The 17,524-nt window shown below is 35.8% G+C and overlaps 2 protein-coding genes across 3 annotated transcripts in view; one reads left to right on the forward strand and one right to left on the reverse strand.

Moving 5' to 3' along the window:
• LOC123674636 (somatomedin-B and thrombospondin type-1 domain-containing protein) overlaps positions 1–17,524 on the forward strand; it is a 315,169-nt gene that overhangs the window by 176,526 nt on the left and 121,119 nt on the right. The window lies entirely within an intron of this gene.
• Positions 12,198–17,450, reverse strand: LOC123674637. 2 transcript variants are annotated; one of them, XR_006746682.1, is made up of 2 exons: positions 17,178–17,450; positions 12,198–12,546 (listed from the first exon to the last, which is right to left on the reverse strand). XR_006746682.1 is itself a non-coding variant. In XM_045609574.1 (2 exons), exons 1-2 carry the CDS (start codon positions 17,365–17,367, stop codon positions 12,338–12,340), a joined length of 387 nt encoding a protein of 128 aa, XP_045465530.1. In that variant the 5' UTR covers positions 17,368–17,450; the 3' UTR covers positions 12,198–12,337. The 2 variants fall into 2 exon arrangements, 1 of the variants encoding a protein (XP_045465530.1); XM_045609574.1 differs by having other exon boundaries at positions 17,190–17,450.

Genomic DNA, 17,524 nt, shown 5'->3' on the forward strand with positions numbered 1-17,524 from the left:
TTGTCTGTTCAATTGAAATTTGAAATTGTTCAGATTTGCCAAATTTTGTGTAAGGGAACTGGTGTTTTTGTAGCTCTAATAGAAGTTTGATGATTGTAGTCTTCGGTTTGACAGTTGAGAATGTCAAACTGTGTAGACATTTCTAGTGAGTAAGGTTTGTCAATTCATCATGAATCGTTCATCGCCAGAACAACGCTTCCAAATTCTGGGTAGTTATTGAGTAAAATTATTCTTTTCGCGAAGTTCATTTCACGGTTAACATAATCGGCCTACTGAGCATGCAATTGGTGCAGTATTGATCTCTTTTGCACTAATTCTACTCTTCTCGATTCAAAAACATCAATAAATATGCCTACCCAAGAAAATATTACTGCTTTATCGTGCAGTGTTGAAGAACACGCCGAAATTTCAGTATATCACCGTTCTCAACTTGTTGGCATCTATCCTTCGACTACGTAGAAAATTAAGCGAAGGGGCTCTTCTAACGTGCCTATAAAATACAGCTCCAATCCAAATGACCATCGTTTACGTCGGATTTTTGCTGATTAGGCTAATTTGAAACTGCCCGAAAATGAACATTTTACCGAAGTTCATTTCTAGGTAAGTGGCTCCGTTAAAAGGCAAAAAAATCCATATACGGATCAAAGACAATCGTCGAGCTATTAACGAATCACCATAACATCCATTGAAATTTACTGTTTGGTGCAGTTTATACGCTGGCGGCACCATCGGTCCTTATTTCTTTTGAAATGATGAAGGATATGTGGTTACTGTAAATGGCGCGCGCTATCGAGTCATGCTGACTGATTTTTGTTCCCAAAAATTAATCAGATCATTCATCAATTCATTGCAAAATCAATTTGGTAACGACTTCATTTCCAGAAGTGTCCTGTTATCTGGCCACCTCGTTCGTACAACTTGACGCCACTCGATTAATTTTTACGTGGCTATGTTGGGTCATTAGTTTATGCCAACAAATCAGCAACTCTTGAGGCATTGAAGCCAACGTTCAAGGCACCATTGATGTCATACTTATTACAGATTCATTGGAAAAATTAGTGAAAAATTGGACTGATCGAATGACTTATGTAACTTGTAGCCGTAGCGGAAATCATATTTAAAAAAATAAATACCATAATGTTATCTACCAGATTATAATGATCAAAAAGAATTCCAACAATATTTCTGTTTTTCTTTAACATTTAAAGTTATTTCAGAGTGAATAAGTTTGTTTAAGCATTTTTTTTTGTTAATGCATCCTCATGGATGAACTACGTTATGAAAGGTCGAACAATGTGACACTCTTTTTCATTAAATCTAACCTACAGTCAGGGCCCCCGCAAGGGACATCAACGCCCGCGTGCGGAAAATATTTTGGCGCCCCTTAAAGGGGGGAGGTGGAGAAAAGTACTACTGTATAATCGGAATTTTTTTTTGAAGTTTTGTTGAGAATTTAGTGTAGAATGGTTGAAAATCTATCAGCAACCTTCATTGCCTTAAGAACTTTATGGTGTTATTTGTAACATAATACATTTCAAATGTGTTTCAAAACTTAAGCTGTATTCTTCTATAAATTATTCATAAAGGCATAAAAATTTAATTAGGATCAATCCAGAAATTGAATGGATGTTTTTCTAGATTTGGCTGCTGCAATAGTATATTCTAAAACAAGTTGCAGAATGGGCTCCTATTACAACACGAATGCGAAATTCGAAAACGAGCGACGAAGGAGCGAGTTTTTGAACGCATGAGTGTTGGAATGGCCTTCTGCAACGAGTATTAGACGTTATTTTCTCTATTTCTGTTTTGTTTGGTGAAATATTGGTGAAATTCAATGAAAAATGCAGATTATATATCCTAGTGACTTTTGTATTGTATCTTGGCAGTTGGTGTGACTGTTACGAAAATTGACAGATTACAGCATTTGAATATGAATCGTACGTTTCGAATTTTGAACTATTTTATAATTACGCATTAAATTCGTGAATTATTTCTGCCGAAATCGATTTAACACCAACAGAATTAACAGAAATTGCGTATAATGTCACAAATCATTTCACTTGATCTTAATTATATCATATTAACAATTGATGTGTGTGAATTTTGCCAGGGTTGAAAGTCAGTATAGACAACCACAAAACGAAAAATTCAACTGAAAACAATGCTGTAATGAGTTCATTACAGCACTGTTTTTAGAACTGTAATGAACTCATTACGATATTGAAATAGAGAAATTCTTTTCTCTATTTCTGTATCGTAATGAGTTCATTACAGTTCTAAAAAACAGTGCTGTAATGAACTCATTACAGCATCGTTTTCAGATATATTTTTCGTTTTGTGGTTGTCTATGCTGACTTCCAATCCTATCAAATTTCAACAAACGTCAATAATTGTCAATATTATACAATTTGGGGATATAGAGAAATGATTTGCTACATATTCGCAAATTCTCATAATTCTGGTAGTGTTCAATCGATTTCGTCAGACATAATTCACGAATTTAATGTGTAATTGTAAATTATGTCTGAATTCGAAACATATGATTCATATTCAAATTCCATAATCTGTCAATTTTCGTAACAGTCATACCAACTGCCAAGATACAATACAAAAGTCACTAGGATATATAATCTGAATTTTTCATTGAATTTCGACAATATTTCGCAAAACTTGACTGAAATAGAGAAAATATAGTCTAATACTCGTAGCAGAAGGCAATTCCAACACTCATGCGTTCCAAAACTCGCTCCTTCGTCGCTCGTTTTCGAATTCCGCATTCGTGTTGGAATAGGAGACCATTCTGCAACTTGTTTTAGAATATACTATTATATTATCAATCAATCAATTTTATCGAGTATCTCTTGCTCTATATCTAAGATTGCCAATCCAGAAAATCTTTCTTAAGACATGGTAGACTTCAAATAGTTTTTAAAAATTTTTAATTCAGTGAATGATCTCTCACCAGAAGCAACAGACACAGGACACAGGTAAAGTGAAAAGGATTCTTGAGGCAATACTAAGATTCGGTAGAGAAGAAGTTAGATTATTTTCAAAAATGTATTGTAGAATTTCAAGAGAATTTTCGCTTCAGATAATGAAAACAATCTTAGGGCATCATGTTGCTTTTTATAACATTCCAATCTCTTTGTGGATGAAGAGAAATATATATAAAGTTCTTTTACAATATCAAAAGAGTCCACTGTTTTATTTGAAACCTTAGCAAAATCATTCTCAGTTAAATTTAAGCTGTGTGCAGCACATAGCGCATAGCGCAAAAAATGCCCTAGGATAAGCATCGAGTATGCGTTTTTGTAAACCAATATCTGGCTATTTCATGCCGATTGCGACGTTCGGAAACTTGTATAAATTGCAAGAAAGAAGTTTGGAAAAAAAAATTGTTATAAAATTTGAAAGAATCTTTTTCGAAAACCTTTGGTCCATTGGTTCTTCATGCGGTCTATAAGAGGTTTTGGCGCCCTTTTAGAGTGGCGCCGGCGTGCGATGCACGCGTTGCACGTGTGGTTGCGGGGGCCCTGCCTACAGTTATCAATATAGTCATAGACTCCTTTATCCGGATGTTGAAGGTTTTTATCGGAAATTGAGAGATACAGTGCCCAATTCGCTGACGGTCATCGGAAGACCCGATTTGAAGTTTAAGTTTTGGACGCTTGAACCTGGTGAAAGATTATTCATCATTCAAGGTAGTTCTGAATGATTTGTAACTTATTGAACTTGGTTGCAAAGGGCGCGAAAGCTAAATACGTTGAAGCCTAAGTTACAGTGAAACAGACAATGGTTTTTTGCAAGATGGGTTTGTTTGAATGGACATGTTGCTGCGAGGCGAGAGATCAGCTAAGATAATTTGACAAGCACCATTTCAACCTTCGAACGATATCGTCCAGATGCTGGTTGAATGTTAGTTTTTAATTTGAGATGACTCCCAAGTATTTTAATTGGGATTTCCAGGGAATATCACATCTGTGAAGTTGGACGTGGCCAGATGTTTGATTAATTTCCGTGACAAGAGCAACGCTCTTTTATGGGTTCACTTTGATTAGCCATTCACTGGACCATTCTCCCAGACGGTTAACGTCGTCCTGAAGGTATTTGTTTGTCAATTGGGAGGTTCTTTATCTGGACAAAGGATAAACAAGATGGCTCTCAAGTATTTCATTTGGGTTTTCTAGGAAATATCAGTTCTATACATTTGGACGTGACCGTGACTTATTTTCGTGATAAGAGAAAAGCGGTGCGCTTTTTTGGGTTCACTTTGATAAGCCATTTACCGCACCATTCTACTGAATTGCAAATTTACCCCAAAGTCTTCCAATCTGCTTGCTCTTTACCTTCAATTTAGACCCGTTATTAATGTGTCAATATTTCATCCTGAAAATGAATGCATCAATAATTCACTCCAATAACTTCAATGATTTCATTATAGAAACTTCAATCATTTCGATCGTATTCACGATATTAACCAAATTATTTTCAATACATGAGTTTCAAGTTTCAAGTTCCGAGTTCCAACCTGAGAAAATTCATAAAGACTATCGCAAAAAAAAATTCATTCAGTATTGTGAAAATGGTTACAGAATCCCCTGGAACTGTACTGATATTAATATTAATAGACTTGAGCCTCATATTCTTGCCTTGTGAAAATGAAAGCGTTAAGGAGGAAATGGAGAATTACTGTGCAGAACACGAAGTCGTTTCTATTTAGTTTATGGCAGCTTCATAATCTTGAGGAATTAGTTACGGTTTGTACAGAGAGAGTTCCATAATGTATTAGTTTTCAGCTGCTCGCTCACGAGAATCAAGAACGTTATTGTTTGTTTTCAGGACAATACCTTGAGAATTTTTTGATTTGGAAATGATCCAATAATAGATTCTGTTTTCTTGAAAGGAAATAATGACCTACTTATGTTTCGCAGCCTCTGAAAGAATTGAATGGCTTCCTATAGGTATAATAGTTTTTTTCATCTTATATATCTACAGCTCCACAAAAGTTGAAGAAGTTCAGACATTTTGAAACTTTTTCAAAAGTTTGCTTTTTTTTTCACCTGTTTTAAATATGAGAAATATAAATGTTTACTCCTTTATAAGTGAAAATTTTTTTTTTAATATTTGTAGTACAAAATCAGTTGACTCGAAAAATTGATATGATGAAATAAAGTCCAGTAAAGAGTATGGCCTCCTCGAACATCAACAACAGACAATGCCTTTGTATATTTTCGATCAGATTGTTGAACTAGCATTGATCAATATCCCTCCAGAGTTGCGGTAACAGTCATCTGAGTTCTTGAAATGTATGTGGAGGTAGTTGATGAGAATCCAAATTTCTTCGTAGTTGGTCTCAAGTTTGTTCAATAGAATTGAGGTCTGGGGACCGAGGGGGCAGGGCCAAATGCAGAATATCATGGATCTCCAGAGTTTCATCGACAATTCTCGAAGATGGGGTGACGTATTATCGACCGAAAACAAGAAATTTGACCCACTATCAGTTTGAAACAATAATATAATACTGTCAATAATTTTCTCTGTGTTGATTTGTGCATTCATGATAGCATCAAGCATCAACAGTGCTATATATTTATTCAAACAAATGCCTTCCCAAATAGTAACTTCAACACTTCTGAACGGATAAACTTCCTGAACCAATCTGCGAGTTTTTATCATTTGAAGATGAACTCAAAGGCTCTCTACGTGTAGACACAGTCAGAAACCGATCTTGTGCATCAGTGGTAGGTCTTTTGGTCACGTTTCCAGTTTCTCGATATCGATGGACGGGTCTGAAAACTACGCTTTCAGGCGCCTCTATTTCAAGGGTCGACTATTCGGCCCAGTTTGCTGGCCGCTTTTTCATATGTCTTCCTTCAATGTTAAACGCAGCCCAACCAATATAAACAGATTTCCCTATTAACCTCATTGAAAGAGAGATATAATCATTAAGTATCTCACTAAGACGAAAAAACACTATCTTCGCTTTCGTATTATTTGGAAGCCGATATTTACACCTCTTTCAATTTTGCATTAGCAACTAGTTACTGTTAAATTCCGAATGTTTTCCCAATTAGTTTTCGAAGTAATTCTGAAACCTTGCATATCCTTGCATATATATGTTATATATTCATAAGCGAAAGACGTGTTTTGGAGATCTCCTATAGTTTAATTGAGTTTTCGGGTTTAGTGCCTTCATCGTATGCTGTAAGACTTGTACAGTTATATTAGTGGACTTTAAGGTACAATATTTGTATATTCGATTCCAAAGTTTTCACACAGAAATAATTAATAAAAATGTCTATTTGTGGACATTGTGATGAAATTTTCGATCGTCGAAAATCGCCGGGCATCACATGCTCTGGCATGTGCGGTAAAATTTATCAGATCAAATGTGTGGGAATTCCCTCTGATAACATACAATGTTTGAAAACACCTGGTTTTTGTTGGTATTGCCCTGGTTGTTATAAAATCCGCAATAAATACGAGGAATACATCAAGGGATCTTTCGATTCAAAACTGAACCAAATGCTTGGTGGATTCAAGGATATGTTCAATGACCTTTGAATTAAGATTTCCAATCAGGCTGAAGAAACTTTTTCGAAGATTTGTTTTACACCTCAATCTACGGAACCTAGTTATTCAAACGCAGTCAAATCTAAATCTATGATTGTTATTAAACCTAGGGACACTAGTCAAACTAATTCCAGAACAAAACGTGACATTATGAAGAATATAGATCCAGTAGATTTGAATTTGAAGGTTTCACAGGTCAAGCAGGTCTAGGATGGTGGTCTATTTATCAGCTGTGAAGACTCCGAGGGTGCCGACAACATCAAGAAAATTGTTCGTGAGAAACTTTCACCTGACTATCGAGTTTCCGATGTGAAGAAATTTCTTCCAAAAGTAAAAATTGTTGGTCTAGACGAAAATTATCCAGCTGATGAGATTGTGAAGTTTCTGAGAGGTCAAAATAATGTAATTTCTAATAGCTCTCATCTGAGAGTATTAAAAACTTGGACCACAAATAAAAATTCTGAGATTTTTCAAGCAATCATTGAGATGGATGCCGATACTTATACTATGGTGATGAAGCAGGGAAAACTTTTTGTGAATTTTGATGTTTGTTCTGTGTATGATGCCACGGAGTTAATGATTTGTTACAATTGTAGTGGCTTCAATCATGGTCAATCAAAATGTTCTCATAACACGGCCTGTCCAAGATGTGCCGGTGACCATTGTTTAAATAGTTGTACGAGTTCTGTTCGAAAGTGTATTAATTGCTTTAATGCTAAATTGAATGATTTTGAGCATGCTGCCTGGGATGCCGGAAAATGTCCTATATATTTAAAAAAATTCAACAATTTAAAATCATCTTTGTTTGCTAATAAATAACAATCAATGCCCAATGGATTTTTTGGAGGTTTTCTTGCATCTCAGTCAGCGGACCTGCATTTTTACTATCAAAATGTGAGGGGTTTAAGGTCGAAATTGCATACTATTTATGATAGAATTTCTCAATGTGACTACGATATTATATGTTTAACTGAGACCTGGCTCTCTTCTGATGTTTCAAGCTCGGAAATCTGTAGTGATCAGTATATTTTGTATAGAAAGGACCGTAGCTTTGGCCTCACAACCGCGACGAGGGGTGGTGGAGTTCTGATTGCGGTGCGTTCAGATTTAAAGGTTAGCTATCTTGATCTCAGCTGCATAACCGAAGTCTTTCATAACATTGATATTGTTGGTTTGAAGGTGACAGAGCGAGGTTCTAGTTTACATATTTTCACCATTTATATACCCCCTAGTTCCAGACTTGAACAATATGAAGAACTCTTCGATGCTATCTCGAGCTTACCGTGTTTGCTTCTGGATGATGGCAATCTCATTATTCTTGGAGATTTTAATATTCCTGAATATGTGGATTGTCAGTTATCTTCTTCCCGTGTTGTAGGTAAGGTTGAAGTTTTGAGGGGACTTTTGAACTATATGGACTTGCGTCAGTTCAATGATATTGTGAATATAAATGGAAAACTTTTGGATCTTGTTTGTTGTCGACGTCAGGTCCTCGTTGTGAAGTCTATTTCTTCTCTTGTTCCTGTGGATGCTCATCATCCTCCTCTAGAGTTTTCTCTGACTTTGACATCAAGACAGCCTAAAGATAATATAAAGGATGGTGGTTCCAAGAGATTCAATTTCAGAAGAGCTAACCTCTCGTTACTCTATGACTATCTGCTGAATACTAACTGGGATTTCTTGACTGAATATGATGATATTAATTTGGCTTGTGCAGGATTCTATGAAAACCTGAATTGCATACTGACAGCATGTGTTCCCAAAACAGCGGGTAAAAGGTCCCTGTACCCACCTTGGTTCACTAATGAAATTATTTTTAGGTTAAAATCCAAAGATAGATGTCGACGTACCTATAAATCGACAGGTTGCATTTCATTCCTGGAGGAGTTCGAGAGGCTTCGCAGAGATCTGAAGAATGATATATCGGTTGCTCGAGCCAGTTTCTGTCGTGAGGCTGAGGATGATTTGTCTAGGGATCCATCTAAGTTTTGGGCTTATTTAAATAAAATTAGAGGAAGTTCATCTATTCCCGGTTCGATGAAATTTAATGGTTCCGTTTTATCGACGCCTCAAGATGTTACTGATGCTTTTGCGACTTTTTTTGAATCTGCTTTTGTAAACTCTTCTGGACATCAACAAAATCATGTTGGCCAAGGCTGTTTTGAGCAAACTCTTCCTATTCCAGATATAAGTGAAGATAGTGTGTTAAAATGTTTGAAAGAGTGCAAAGGCAGCATGACTGCTGGACCTGATGAAATACCATCCTTTTTATTGAGGGACTGCGCCATCATTTTCGTAAAGCCTTTGACCACGCTTTTGAGGCTATCACTCTCTAAACTCTGCTTTCCTGGTGTTTGGAAAGAGGGGAAAGTGTGCCCTGTTTTCAAGAATGGCTGCAAGGAAGACGTGGAGAACTATAGACCTATTGTCATTCTGAGCAATTTCAGTAAGGTTTTCGAACGTGTATTATATGATGTAGTTTATGCACACGTAAAATGTAGGATAAATGATAGTCAGCACGGTTTTATTAGAGGTCGGTCCACTGTAACGAACTTGACTTGTTTGACTCAGTATCTGTGCACTGCTTTGGATGAGTCCTCCCAAGTGGATGTTTTATATACGGACTTTTCCAAGGCGTTTGACAGGCTAGACCATGGAGTTATTCTGACAAAGTTGTCTTCTTTTGGCTTAACAACGAATTTCGTCCTTTTTCTAGAATCTTACCTTACAAATAGAAAATTGTTCGTTCAGTGTTCCGGATTCAGGTCATTTCATTTCTTAGCATCATCTGGAGTTCCGCAGGGTTCTAATTTGGGGCCTCTGCTGTTTATGTTATTTATGAATGATTTGAATTCATTTTTGCTCTGCCGGTTTCTTTTGTATGTTGATGATTGTAAGTTGTTTCGCAGAATTGGTTCCATCCATGATTGTTGGGATCTTCAGAGCGACATTGATAATCTGATTGATTGGTGTAGAAGAAACTTGCTTTCATTAAATATTAAAAAGTGCAATGTGATATCCTTTGGTCGTGGAAAATCTAAAATTCATTTTCAGTACAACATTGAAGGCAGCGTTTTGAACAGAGTGACTGAATGTAGAGATCTGGGAGTTTTATTTGATCAAGGGCTGACTTTTGTGCCACATGTGAGTGCAGTTGTTTCGGAGGGACTCAGGACTCTCGGTTTCATACTCAGAAACTCCAAATACTTGTTCGAATCTCGAACCCTTTTCCTCCTTTTTACGGCGCTTGTGAGGTCAAAGCTAGAGTATGGATGTGTAGTGTGGAGCCCTGGTTATAAAGTTCATATTGATAGTTTGGAGAAAATACAGAGGCGATTTTTGAAGTGCGTTTGTTTCAAAATTGATGGCATGTATCCAAATCGTGGCATACCACAGGAATATTTATTCAATAGATTTCATGTGAACTCCCTAGAAGTGCGCCGTGTTTACTTGAGAATTATTTTTCTACATAACATCGTAAGTTCTCAAATTGATTGCCCTTACTTGCTAGCCTCAGTGGATTGGCACGTTCCAAGGCTGCCTGTTCGAAATGTAACCACGTTCTACCTTCCTTTTCCGCGTACTAACGTACTTCGATTTTCGCCTCTGTTCAGAATGTGTCAAGATTTTTGCAATGTTCAGAATATTTTAGACATTTTTTGTTGTACTCATTTGGATGTAAAAAGGGCTGTTTTAGAGTCGCAATTTCTTTAAGAAGCTATCTGTATATATATACTATTTTGTATTGTTTATTGTAATTTTGTATTCTTCCCCATTCTGTAATTGGCTTAGGCTGTAGATGGGTGTAGTAATTAAATAAATAAATAAATAAATAAATAAATAAATATCCCATCACCCTTTTTATCTTGTGGTGTAATAGGTAATCTGTTTTATTAAGATCTCTTAGACACATTATAATAGGTATACAAATTGAATTTTTATATGTATTTGTCCTATTTTGCTGTTTATTCATTCAGTTATCTTGGTTATGAGGGTGGTATGTAGTTATTGATGCTTTTTCAGCAGGGGTGCCGAAAAATTCTTTGCTTTAGGCGCCAAAATTACACCCGCCGGTCCCGCATTCCTCCTCATACCAATAGCCTTATTGGCTTCATCCGCAAGTTAACGTCAAGGCATTATTGACAAACAAATTTTCAGATTTTGAATCGAAGTTAATTTGTAGGAACGACAAACCCTAACTAATCCAAAATTCTTGAAATCGCAAACGACGAGAACTTGCATGAAACTGAGAAAAAAAACAAAAACCATACAGATCTAAGATTTTATTTCTCATAAATGAACATAAATCGACTACTTTTGAAACGGTCACAAAATTTTTGAACTTCCCCAACTCCTTTGGAGCAATATAATCAAACAGTTATTCCGATTAACTTTCAGTTATTTCTCATGATTGATTTAAAAAAAACAGGAATAGCGTTATTGTATATAATAATTCTGTTTTGCACAATCTCATATTTCAGTGTATAAGAATATGAGGTACTCCTGCTGTGCAATGTAATTGGATTTCACCATCACGTGATTGTACCTGTTCTTATACTGACAGGCATGATATACTTTTCACGGGTTTCTGTCACGGCAGAGATATTTTTAATCTGGGAAATTTTTTCTTTCACTATCTTGACAGGCTTTCGATTCACAGGAGATTGAAATGAACATGTGGGAAAATATTCCATTTTTACATTCATGCTACAGAGTAATAAACATAGATACGTAATTTTTACATGTCCCCAACATGGTTCTTACGTTGTTGGATTGTGATATATTTTCAAATCCACAATTTCACTATATCGTTATGAATATAGTCTATTATATTGAATGAAATAAAGACATAAGGACATAAGAAATGCGTTCTTTGTGGAGAAACTCGCGAATTGAGTGAAATATCGTATCACTGATTTGTTTTCATTTCCGCGCGCTGCCAAATTTGATACCTAGTTCATGTTGGGGAAAAAATTTGCTTACTGAAATTGACATATGCTCCCTTTATCTATGTTCATTGCTCTGAGATTCAAGCTCACTAAGTTTTATTTGGAAAACTTATTTCTGCTTTCTTTTTTGATTCGATGCCTGGTTATTATCGGTTATCGAAGCAAGAGCGCTTGAATTTTTCATTAATTATTCAGGGTTGCTTGAAACTTTCGAAGGGGTACTTCCGAATCCACTACAGTTCCAACAAATCTCCGAGACCTAAAAGTTATTAAATTGTGAATTCAGGGCAACGCCCAAGTTCTGAGAAGTTTGTTCATAATCCTTACATGAGTGTTTCTTGAAGCAAGTTATTGGTAACTTCATAGACTCGGAAGGAATTGAATATATGAATGTGGAGTTAACAGTCCGTTTTTTTCAGAAATGGAATAAAATACTGATATATTTTCAGTAGTTAGCGTAGAGGAAAATTTGAGGGACCCTTCGGTAGGAAAAAGTGTGCATCTGAAATCCAAAGATCCTAAAGACTGTCAGGAAAGAATCTCATCACCCTGATCATACTAAAACCGGGATTGCAATACTCTTCTTGTTTTGATAGAATGAGAAATAGAACTATAAAGATTTTGCACTATACTTTTCGAAAATAAACGTAGGTGAATAATAAAAAAGATTATAACTTAAGCGAAATTATTTTTATTACAGAGGGGTTACAACATCTGCAGGTATTTCTCCCTTCCCCTGGCAGATAATAAATTGCCAATTTCTACCCTCATACACTACACTCCGTTCTTCACTTTCCAAGTTACCACATATTTCCTCACATCCTACTGTTGGACCAATTTTCGTTGAACCCCTGATTTACCGTCAACGAAAGCTTCCAATTATGATTTTTATTTTCAATTCTTTGAGTATCATAGTGGCACACCACTGTTCTCCTGCTCCTTGTTTTAAGCACTTCATGGTTGGAGGAGACTTCGGTTTTTGAGGATGCTGTTAGAAACGTTGGTTGATGAAAGTCGTTATCTCCTGAAATATTAAAGAACTGTTTCAGCCATTATTAGTTGGTAGTTGATCATGATTTGAAAAAGTTTTATACATTCTATGTTTTTACTGACAAAAATATTTTTGAGAATATATGGATTCCCAAACCTCTTATGCGTTGTGACTAAAAGGAGAAATATGTCGTTTTTATATTGAAACCTTAGGAAAAATCAACAATTCATGATTGGGGGGTACCTACTGCAATCAAACCATAATGCATTCTCAAATAATTGTTCAGAAAATTCTCCCACAGACGATTTTCATTTCCAAAATGAAATAAATTTATGCATTTTTGTTTTCTGTTGAACTGTTTATTTTCACTACATGTAATGTCATTTGAATATGACAAAATTATTTGTTTTTCGTTCAAAACACCTATTCATCAATACGGTTGCCTTCTTTTTTCATGTGTAAAATGTTTTCCATTTTTCTAAAGAACTGTTGCACTGTTGCACAATTTACCGAATATATCGCTAGTTCTTTTTCCTACTAGCGTTTCGAAAGTATTACTTTCCACACGCATTGATGTTTGAAAAGTGATAGTTTTCCTAATTCGTGCGTAAAAAAGCCCTGCAATTCACTTTCCGCACGCATATGCACACTTGTTAGGAAATAGTATATTGTGCAACAAGTGGGAAAAGTCCAACTTTCCTCGCGAGGTTCGAAGTTTGTGGCACGAGCCTGAAAGGCGAGTGCCGCAAACACTCGAGAGAGAAAAAAGGACATTCTCCACATTTTGCACACTATACTCTTCCTACAACTGCACAAATTTCAATAATTCAAGCAATGAACTTGATTAAAATCAAAATGGCTTTCGTTGACAGTATGTGCTACTTTATTGCATTTCCATAGAAACGACTCAAAAGCCAAATTTCATTGGTCTACCAAGCGAGGCGTGGGCAAAGTGCCGTGAGAAATAATATTTCCCACAGTATGAGCAATACATAGTTTTGAAATTGAGTAAGCTATGAAGAATACGCTACTTTTCATAGCAGTTCTAGGAAAATAACTATTTGTGATATTTCACTTATAAATTCAACCCTTTTTTTATTTTTACATCATTTTATGCTTCCTCGATCTTTGAGATCTAAATATTATAGCCATCACTTGAATAATGTTATTTTTCTGTTAATTCACAAACGTATTGATTATTGGGCGGGTATTAAGGTCGGTTCAACAAAAATTGAGAAACGAATTGAATAAAAAAGATCTCAACCTTTATAGCTAAAACAGATGACAAAGAAAACCATGCAAATTAGTTGTGTCAGCGTTGTGAAGAGGACAGGATGGCAGGTATGAGGAAATGCTTCAAATGCGGAAAGTGATATCATGAGGCTTGTTCGCTGATGATGCAGATCACTTTCAGTGTCCTGAGGGCTGTTGAACCAAGAAATTTTATTTTAGCTTTGAGAGCTAAACATGATAAAATACTAATAAGCAACTATTGATCTCAAATACCAAATATAATAAGGCTATTTCGATTATATATGTATGTAGGATCCAGTTATTGTTCCCTGTAAATAATTGAGATGGTCAACCAGATGCTTGGAGACCTATTAGTTTCTTCAAGTGTCGAGGGCATGACAGTTTCAATGAATTTACAGGGAACGAATTGTTATTGTACATATAATGTAAAAAGGATGTGTTATTCTTCGAGGTTTCGAAGATATGTCATAGAGTTGTAAACCTTGATGAGATTTACTAGGGGGTTGGGAAAATTCGAAGACAACACGGTCGTACCAGATGTGTCACATCTGTGTATCAGGTTCTAGTCCTTCGAGAATCTTCGATTTCCAGGAATCCGCGAAGATCTTTGTGGACGGTACGGCAAAATTCTTATTGGACTAGGGGATGGTACTTTCCCTAAGGGTGTGGTCAAGCCGGAAGGAGAGGACGGGGTAAGTTGCGGTCAGGGGACGAAGTTCGAGTCGAGAGTCAGTTCAAATTAAGTCGAAGACGGGTAAAGTTCAAGTTAATGCGAAGACGAGTAAAGTTCAAGTTAAGTCGAAGACAAGTAAAGTTCCGTCGGTCAACTTAAGACGTACGACGTAAAGACGGTTCGCGGACTAGATTAAAACGAGTCGCGAACAAGTTAGAGCCGAGACGACCGAAAACTTGAAGTACGACGAAGACGTGATAATCGAAGACGTTTCGAGTAATTAACACTCGAGTTGAAGACGAAATTCAGTACCGTAGTGAGAAACTTGTAATTAAGACGTAATTAAGATCTTCTCGAAACTGAATTTGTACTGTATAAGTGTGACTTTGTAAATAGATGTAAATAATTGAAAAGAGTTCGATTATTACAAATCCGACAAAGTCACGGAGGAAAAGACGAAAGGCCAGGTAATCGAATCATACTTCTAGACGACCGACTAACCAAGCCTACATGTATGTAGAGGTTATAGGTCTTATTATTCTACTGTAGTATAAAATAGCCTACTGATGAGGATTTTGAATTTCTCTACTGCAAAAGTTTCTATTTTTTGTTTTTATTTTGAAGAATTTGATGTTCAAGTTTAATTAACATTAAAATTTGTTGATTCATGCTGATACTTCTCATTTTATTTGAAATGTGTCTTAGCTAGGCCTTATTACCCGCATCTACCTTAGATATATTTTCCGAATATGGAATTTCCTCAAGTTGATTTTGAATGCAAGAGATTCAAATAAATAGAAAACCACCACTTCATTTACACATTCGTATTCAGAAACGATTGAGCATTCAGAAAATATGGGAAAATATTATGAAGTTCATTTTGCAACAAAAAAAATTCGAATGAAGAAACAATTGGAGATAAATTGTCTCCAGCCTTTTCATTATGAAAACCAGGTTTTTCCTAAATAACCTTCAATGCCTTGGTTCAATAGTATTTCTGATAACGTGATTAAGTGAAGAATACTATCATTATGATGGGACACTTTTCAATATCAAAGGATAAGCCACAAAGTCCATTGAGCCACTAACGTGAAACACCCTATACCAGGATTGCTACAGGCCCCTTATATTGGGGAATTATATCCCATAGATTTGTACTGATTGTATTCCATAAAAAAATTAATAGTAGATATAACAACTTCTTGACAGATAACCTTCACTATCTATGCTTCAAATTCATCTGAACTCCTGTATTATAACAGACATCACAGGTGAATGGGTAACCGTAATTCACTGGACATATCAACAGAAAACATTCCGAAATGCTTTCCTGGCAATCACGAGAATTCCCAGATGCCACGATGAAACTCGGAAAGAAATCTCCAGTCCACTCACAATCATCCACCCTTCCGAGGAAAATTCCCACGTTTCTGGTAAATATTTTCCTCGGCCGAGATAGACCGGATTACAGCACAAGGTGTCCGGATGAAGATATCGTCGGAGAAAAACAGGAAAAGTTCTCCAGATATGGGGCGAGTGTCAACAATAAGAGTTCGGAGATATATAGCGATCTCCGGATTGTGATGCTGTCGGATGAACCCTGGAAATGTGGTGTCTTTTCAGTCCGAAGTGTTGAAATGTGAGCAATAAGAACAATCGGAGAGAATGGTGTTTGTCGCATAGAGATATTTCAAGCCACAATGTGTTTTTTTTATTTCAAGGTGGAAAGGATTTATCCAGAGTAAAGGAGAGTTTTCTTCGAACTGGAAGATCCTAGATAGATGGTAGATAAGGAATTTGTTTCATTCATCGTTGACATAGCAACATTTTTCCCTCCGACTAAGAAAAAGTAGAACTTTTCGATGATCTTGTCTGTCAAAATATAGCTTTGTTATTGTACCGCTTTTTTCACCATAATTTAACCCCCCCTTTAACTTTGTTACTGAAAGAGGTACAAGAAAATGTTTTTTACAAATCATACATATCAGTGATACGATATTTCACTCAATTCGCGAGTTTCTCCACAAAAAACGCACACCTTATGTCCCATCTCATAATGAATCAACGTTTTATATCAACTTAAAATATATTGGGATAAATACCTAAATATAACAGAAATTCAGAAAACAAACTTCAAGCGAGCCAAACGACGTGAAACAACGGATGATACTAGGACGGCAATATTTGCCAAACCTTGGATTTCAGCAGGTAAGTACAGAAAAAAATAAATATTCTGCATACTATAAATTCAAAATGCGAAATATCGGATTTCAAATATTCGATTTTGCATGTTTGATTGAGAATCGCTGAATTAAATATATTTCATGGAATATAATATACATTCATAACGATATAGTGAAATTGAGGATTTGAAAATATATCACAATCCGACAATGTAATCTTACCATGTTGGGGACAAATTTCGTATACTCCCTCGATCTATGTTTATTACTCTTTGCAGCAAACTATAAGGAGGTAAATTCTCTTGAAACATGGAAACAACTTAATAAAAATAGCATTTGATATATTTGAAATTCGTTAATTTTGATTGTCTAAATATGTACCTCGTTCATTATAAGTTTCATTCTCTAAATAATCAATGTTTGAGATATAACCGAACATTTTTTAAAAAATTATCAGAATATTACATGGACTGTGTTTCCATCATGATTTTAACTCTACCGAAGTGAATAATAATCATATATCAAGAAATTTGCTTTAGACTAGTATATCATACATATTTCTTCACCTGCTCCTAGCACTGGGGAATCTTCACTTATATATTCTACTTCTTCCACCCCATTATTTAGATATGAATCATTATATTTTTCTCTACCAGTGCTGCATCGGTATTCTCCTATTAAATTTTCTCCATTCACCATCAGTAATGACCCTTTGATATCTAGACTGGATAATTGCAATCCCATCTTTGAAGAATGAGAATTAATAATACTTTTTAATTTTGACGATCTATTTTTGAGACATCGACTATTTTGTTGTGATTGACAAAACTGAATGTCAGTTCAAGTATAAAATTTTTTGTCCATGTTTTGGTGCATTGTATTCTATGTACCCTGGAATGAA

The sequence above is a fragment of the Harmonia axyridis genome, chromosome 3 (assembly GCF_914767665.1).
Source record: "Harmonia axyridis chromosome 3, icHarAxyr1.1, whole genome shotgun sequence".
NCBI lineage: Eukaryota > Metazoa > Arthropoda > Insecta > Coleoptera > Coccinellidae > Harmonia > Harmonia axyridis.

Excerpts from the sequence above, each read along its gene's own strand:
- LOC123674637 (XM_045609574.1), bottom strand. The coding sequence starts at position 17,367 with ATGGGATTGCAATTATCCAGTCTAGATATCAAAGGGTCATTACTGATG. Across the intron at positions 12,547-17,189 it reads TTCCCCAGTGCTAGGAGCAG|GAGATAACGACTTTCATCAA; the intron begins GTGAAGAAATAT and ends TTAATATTTCAG.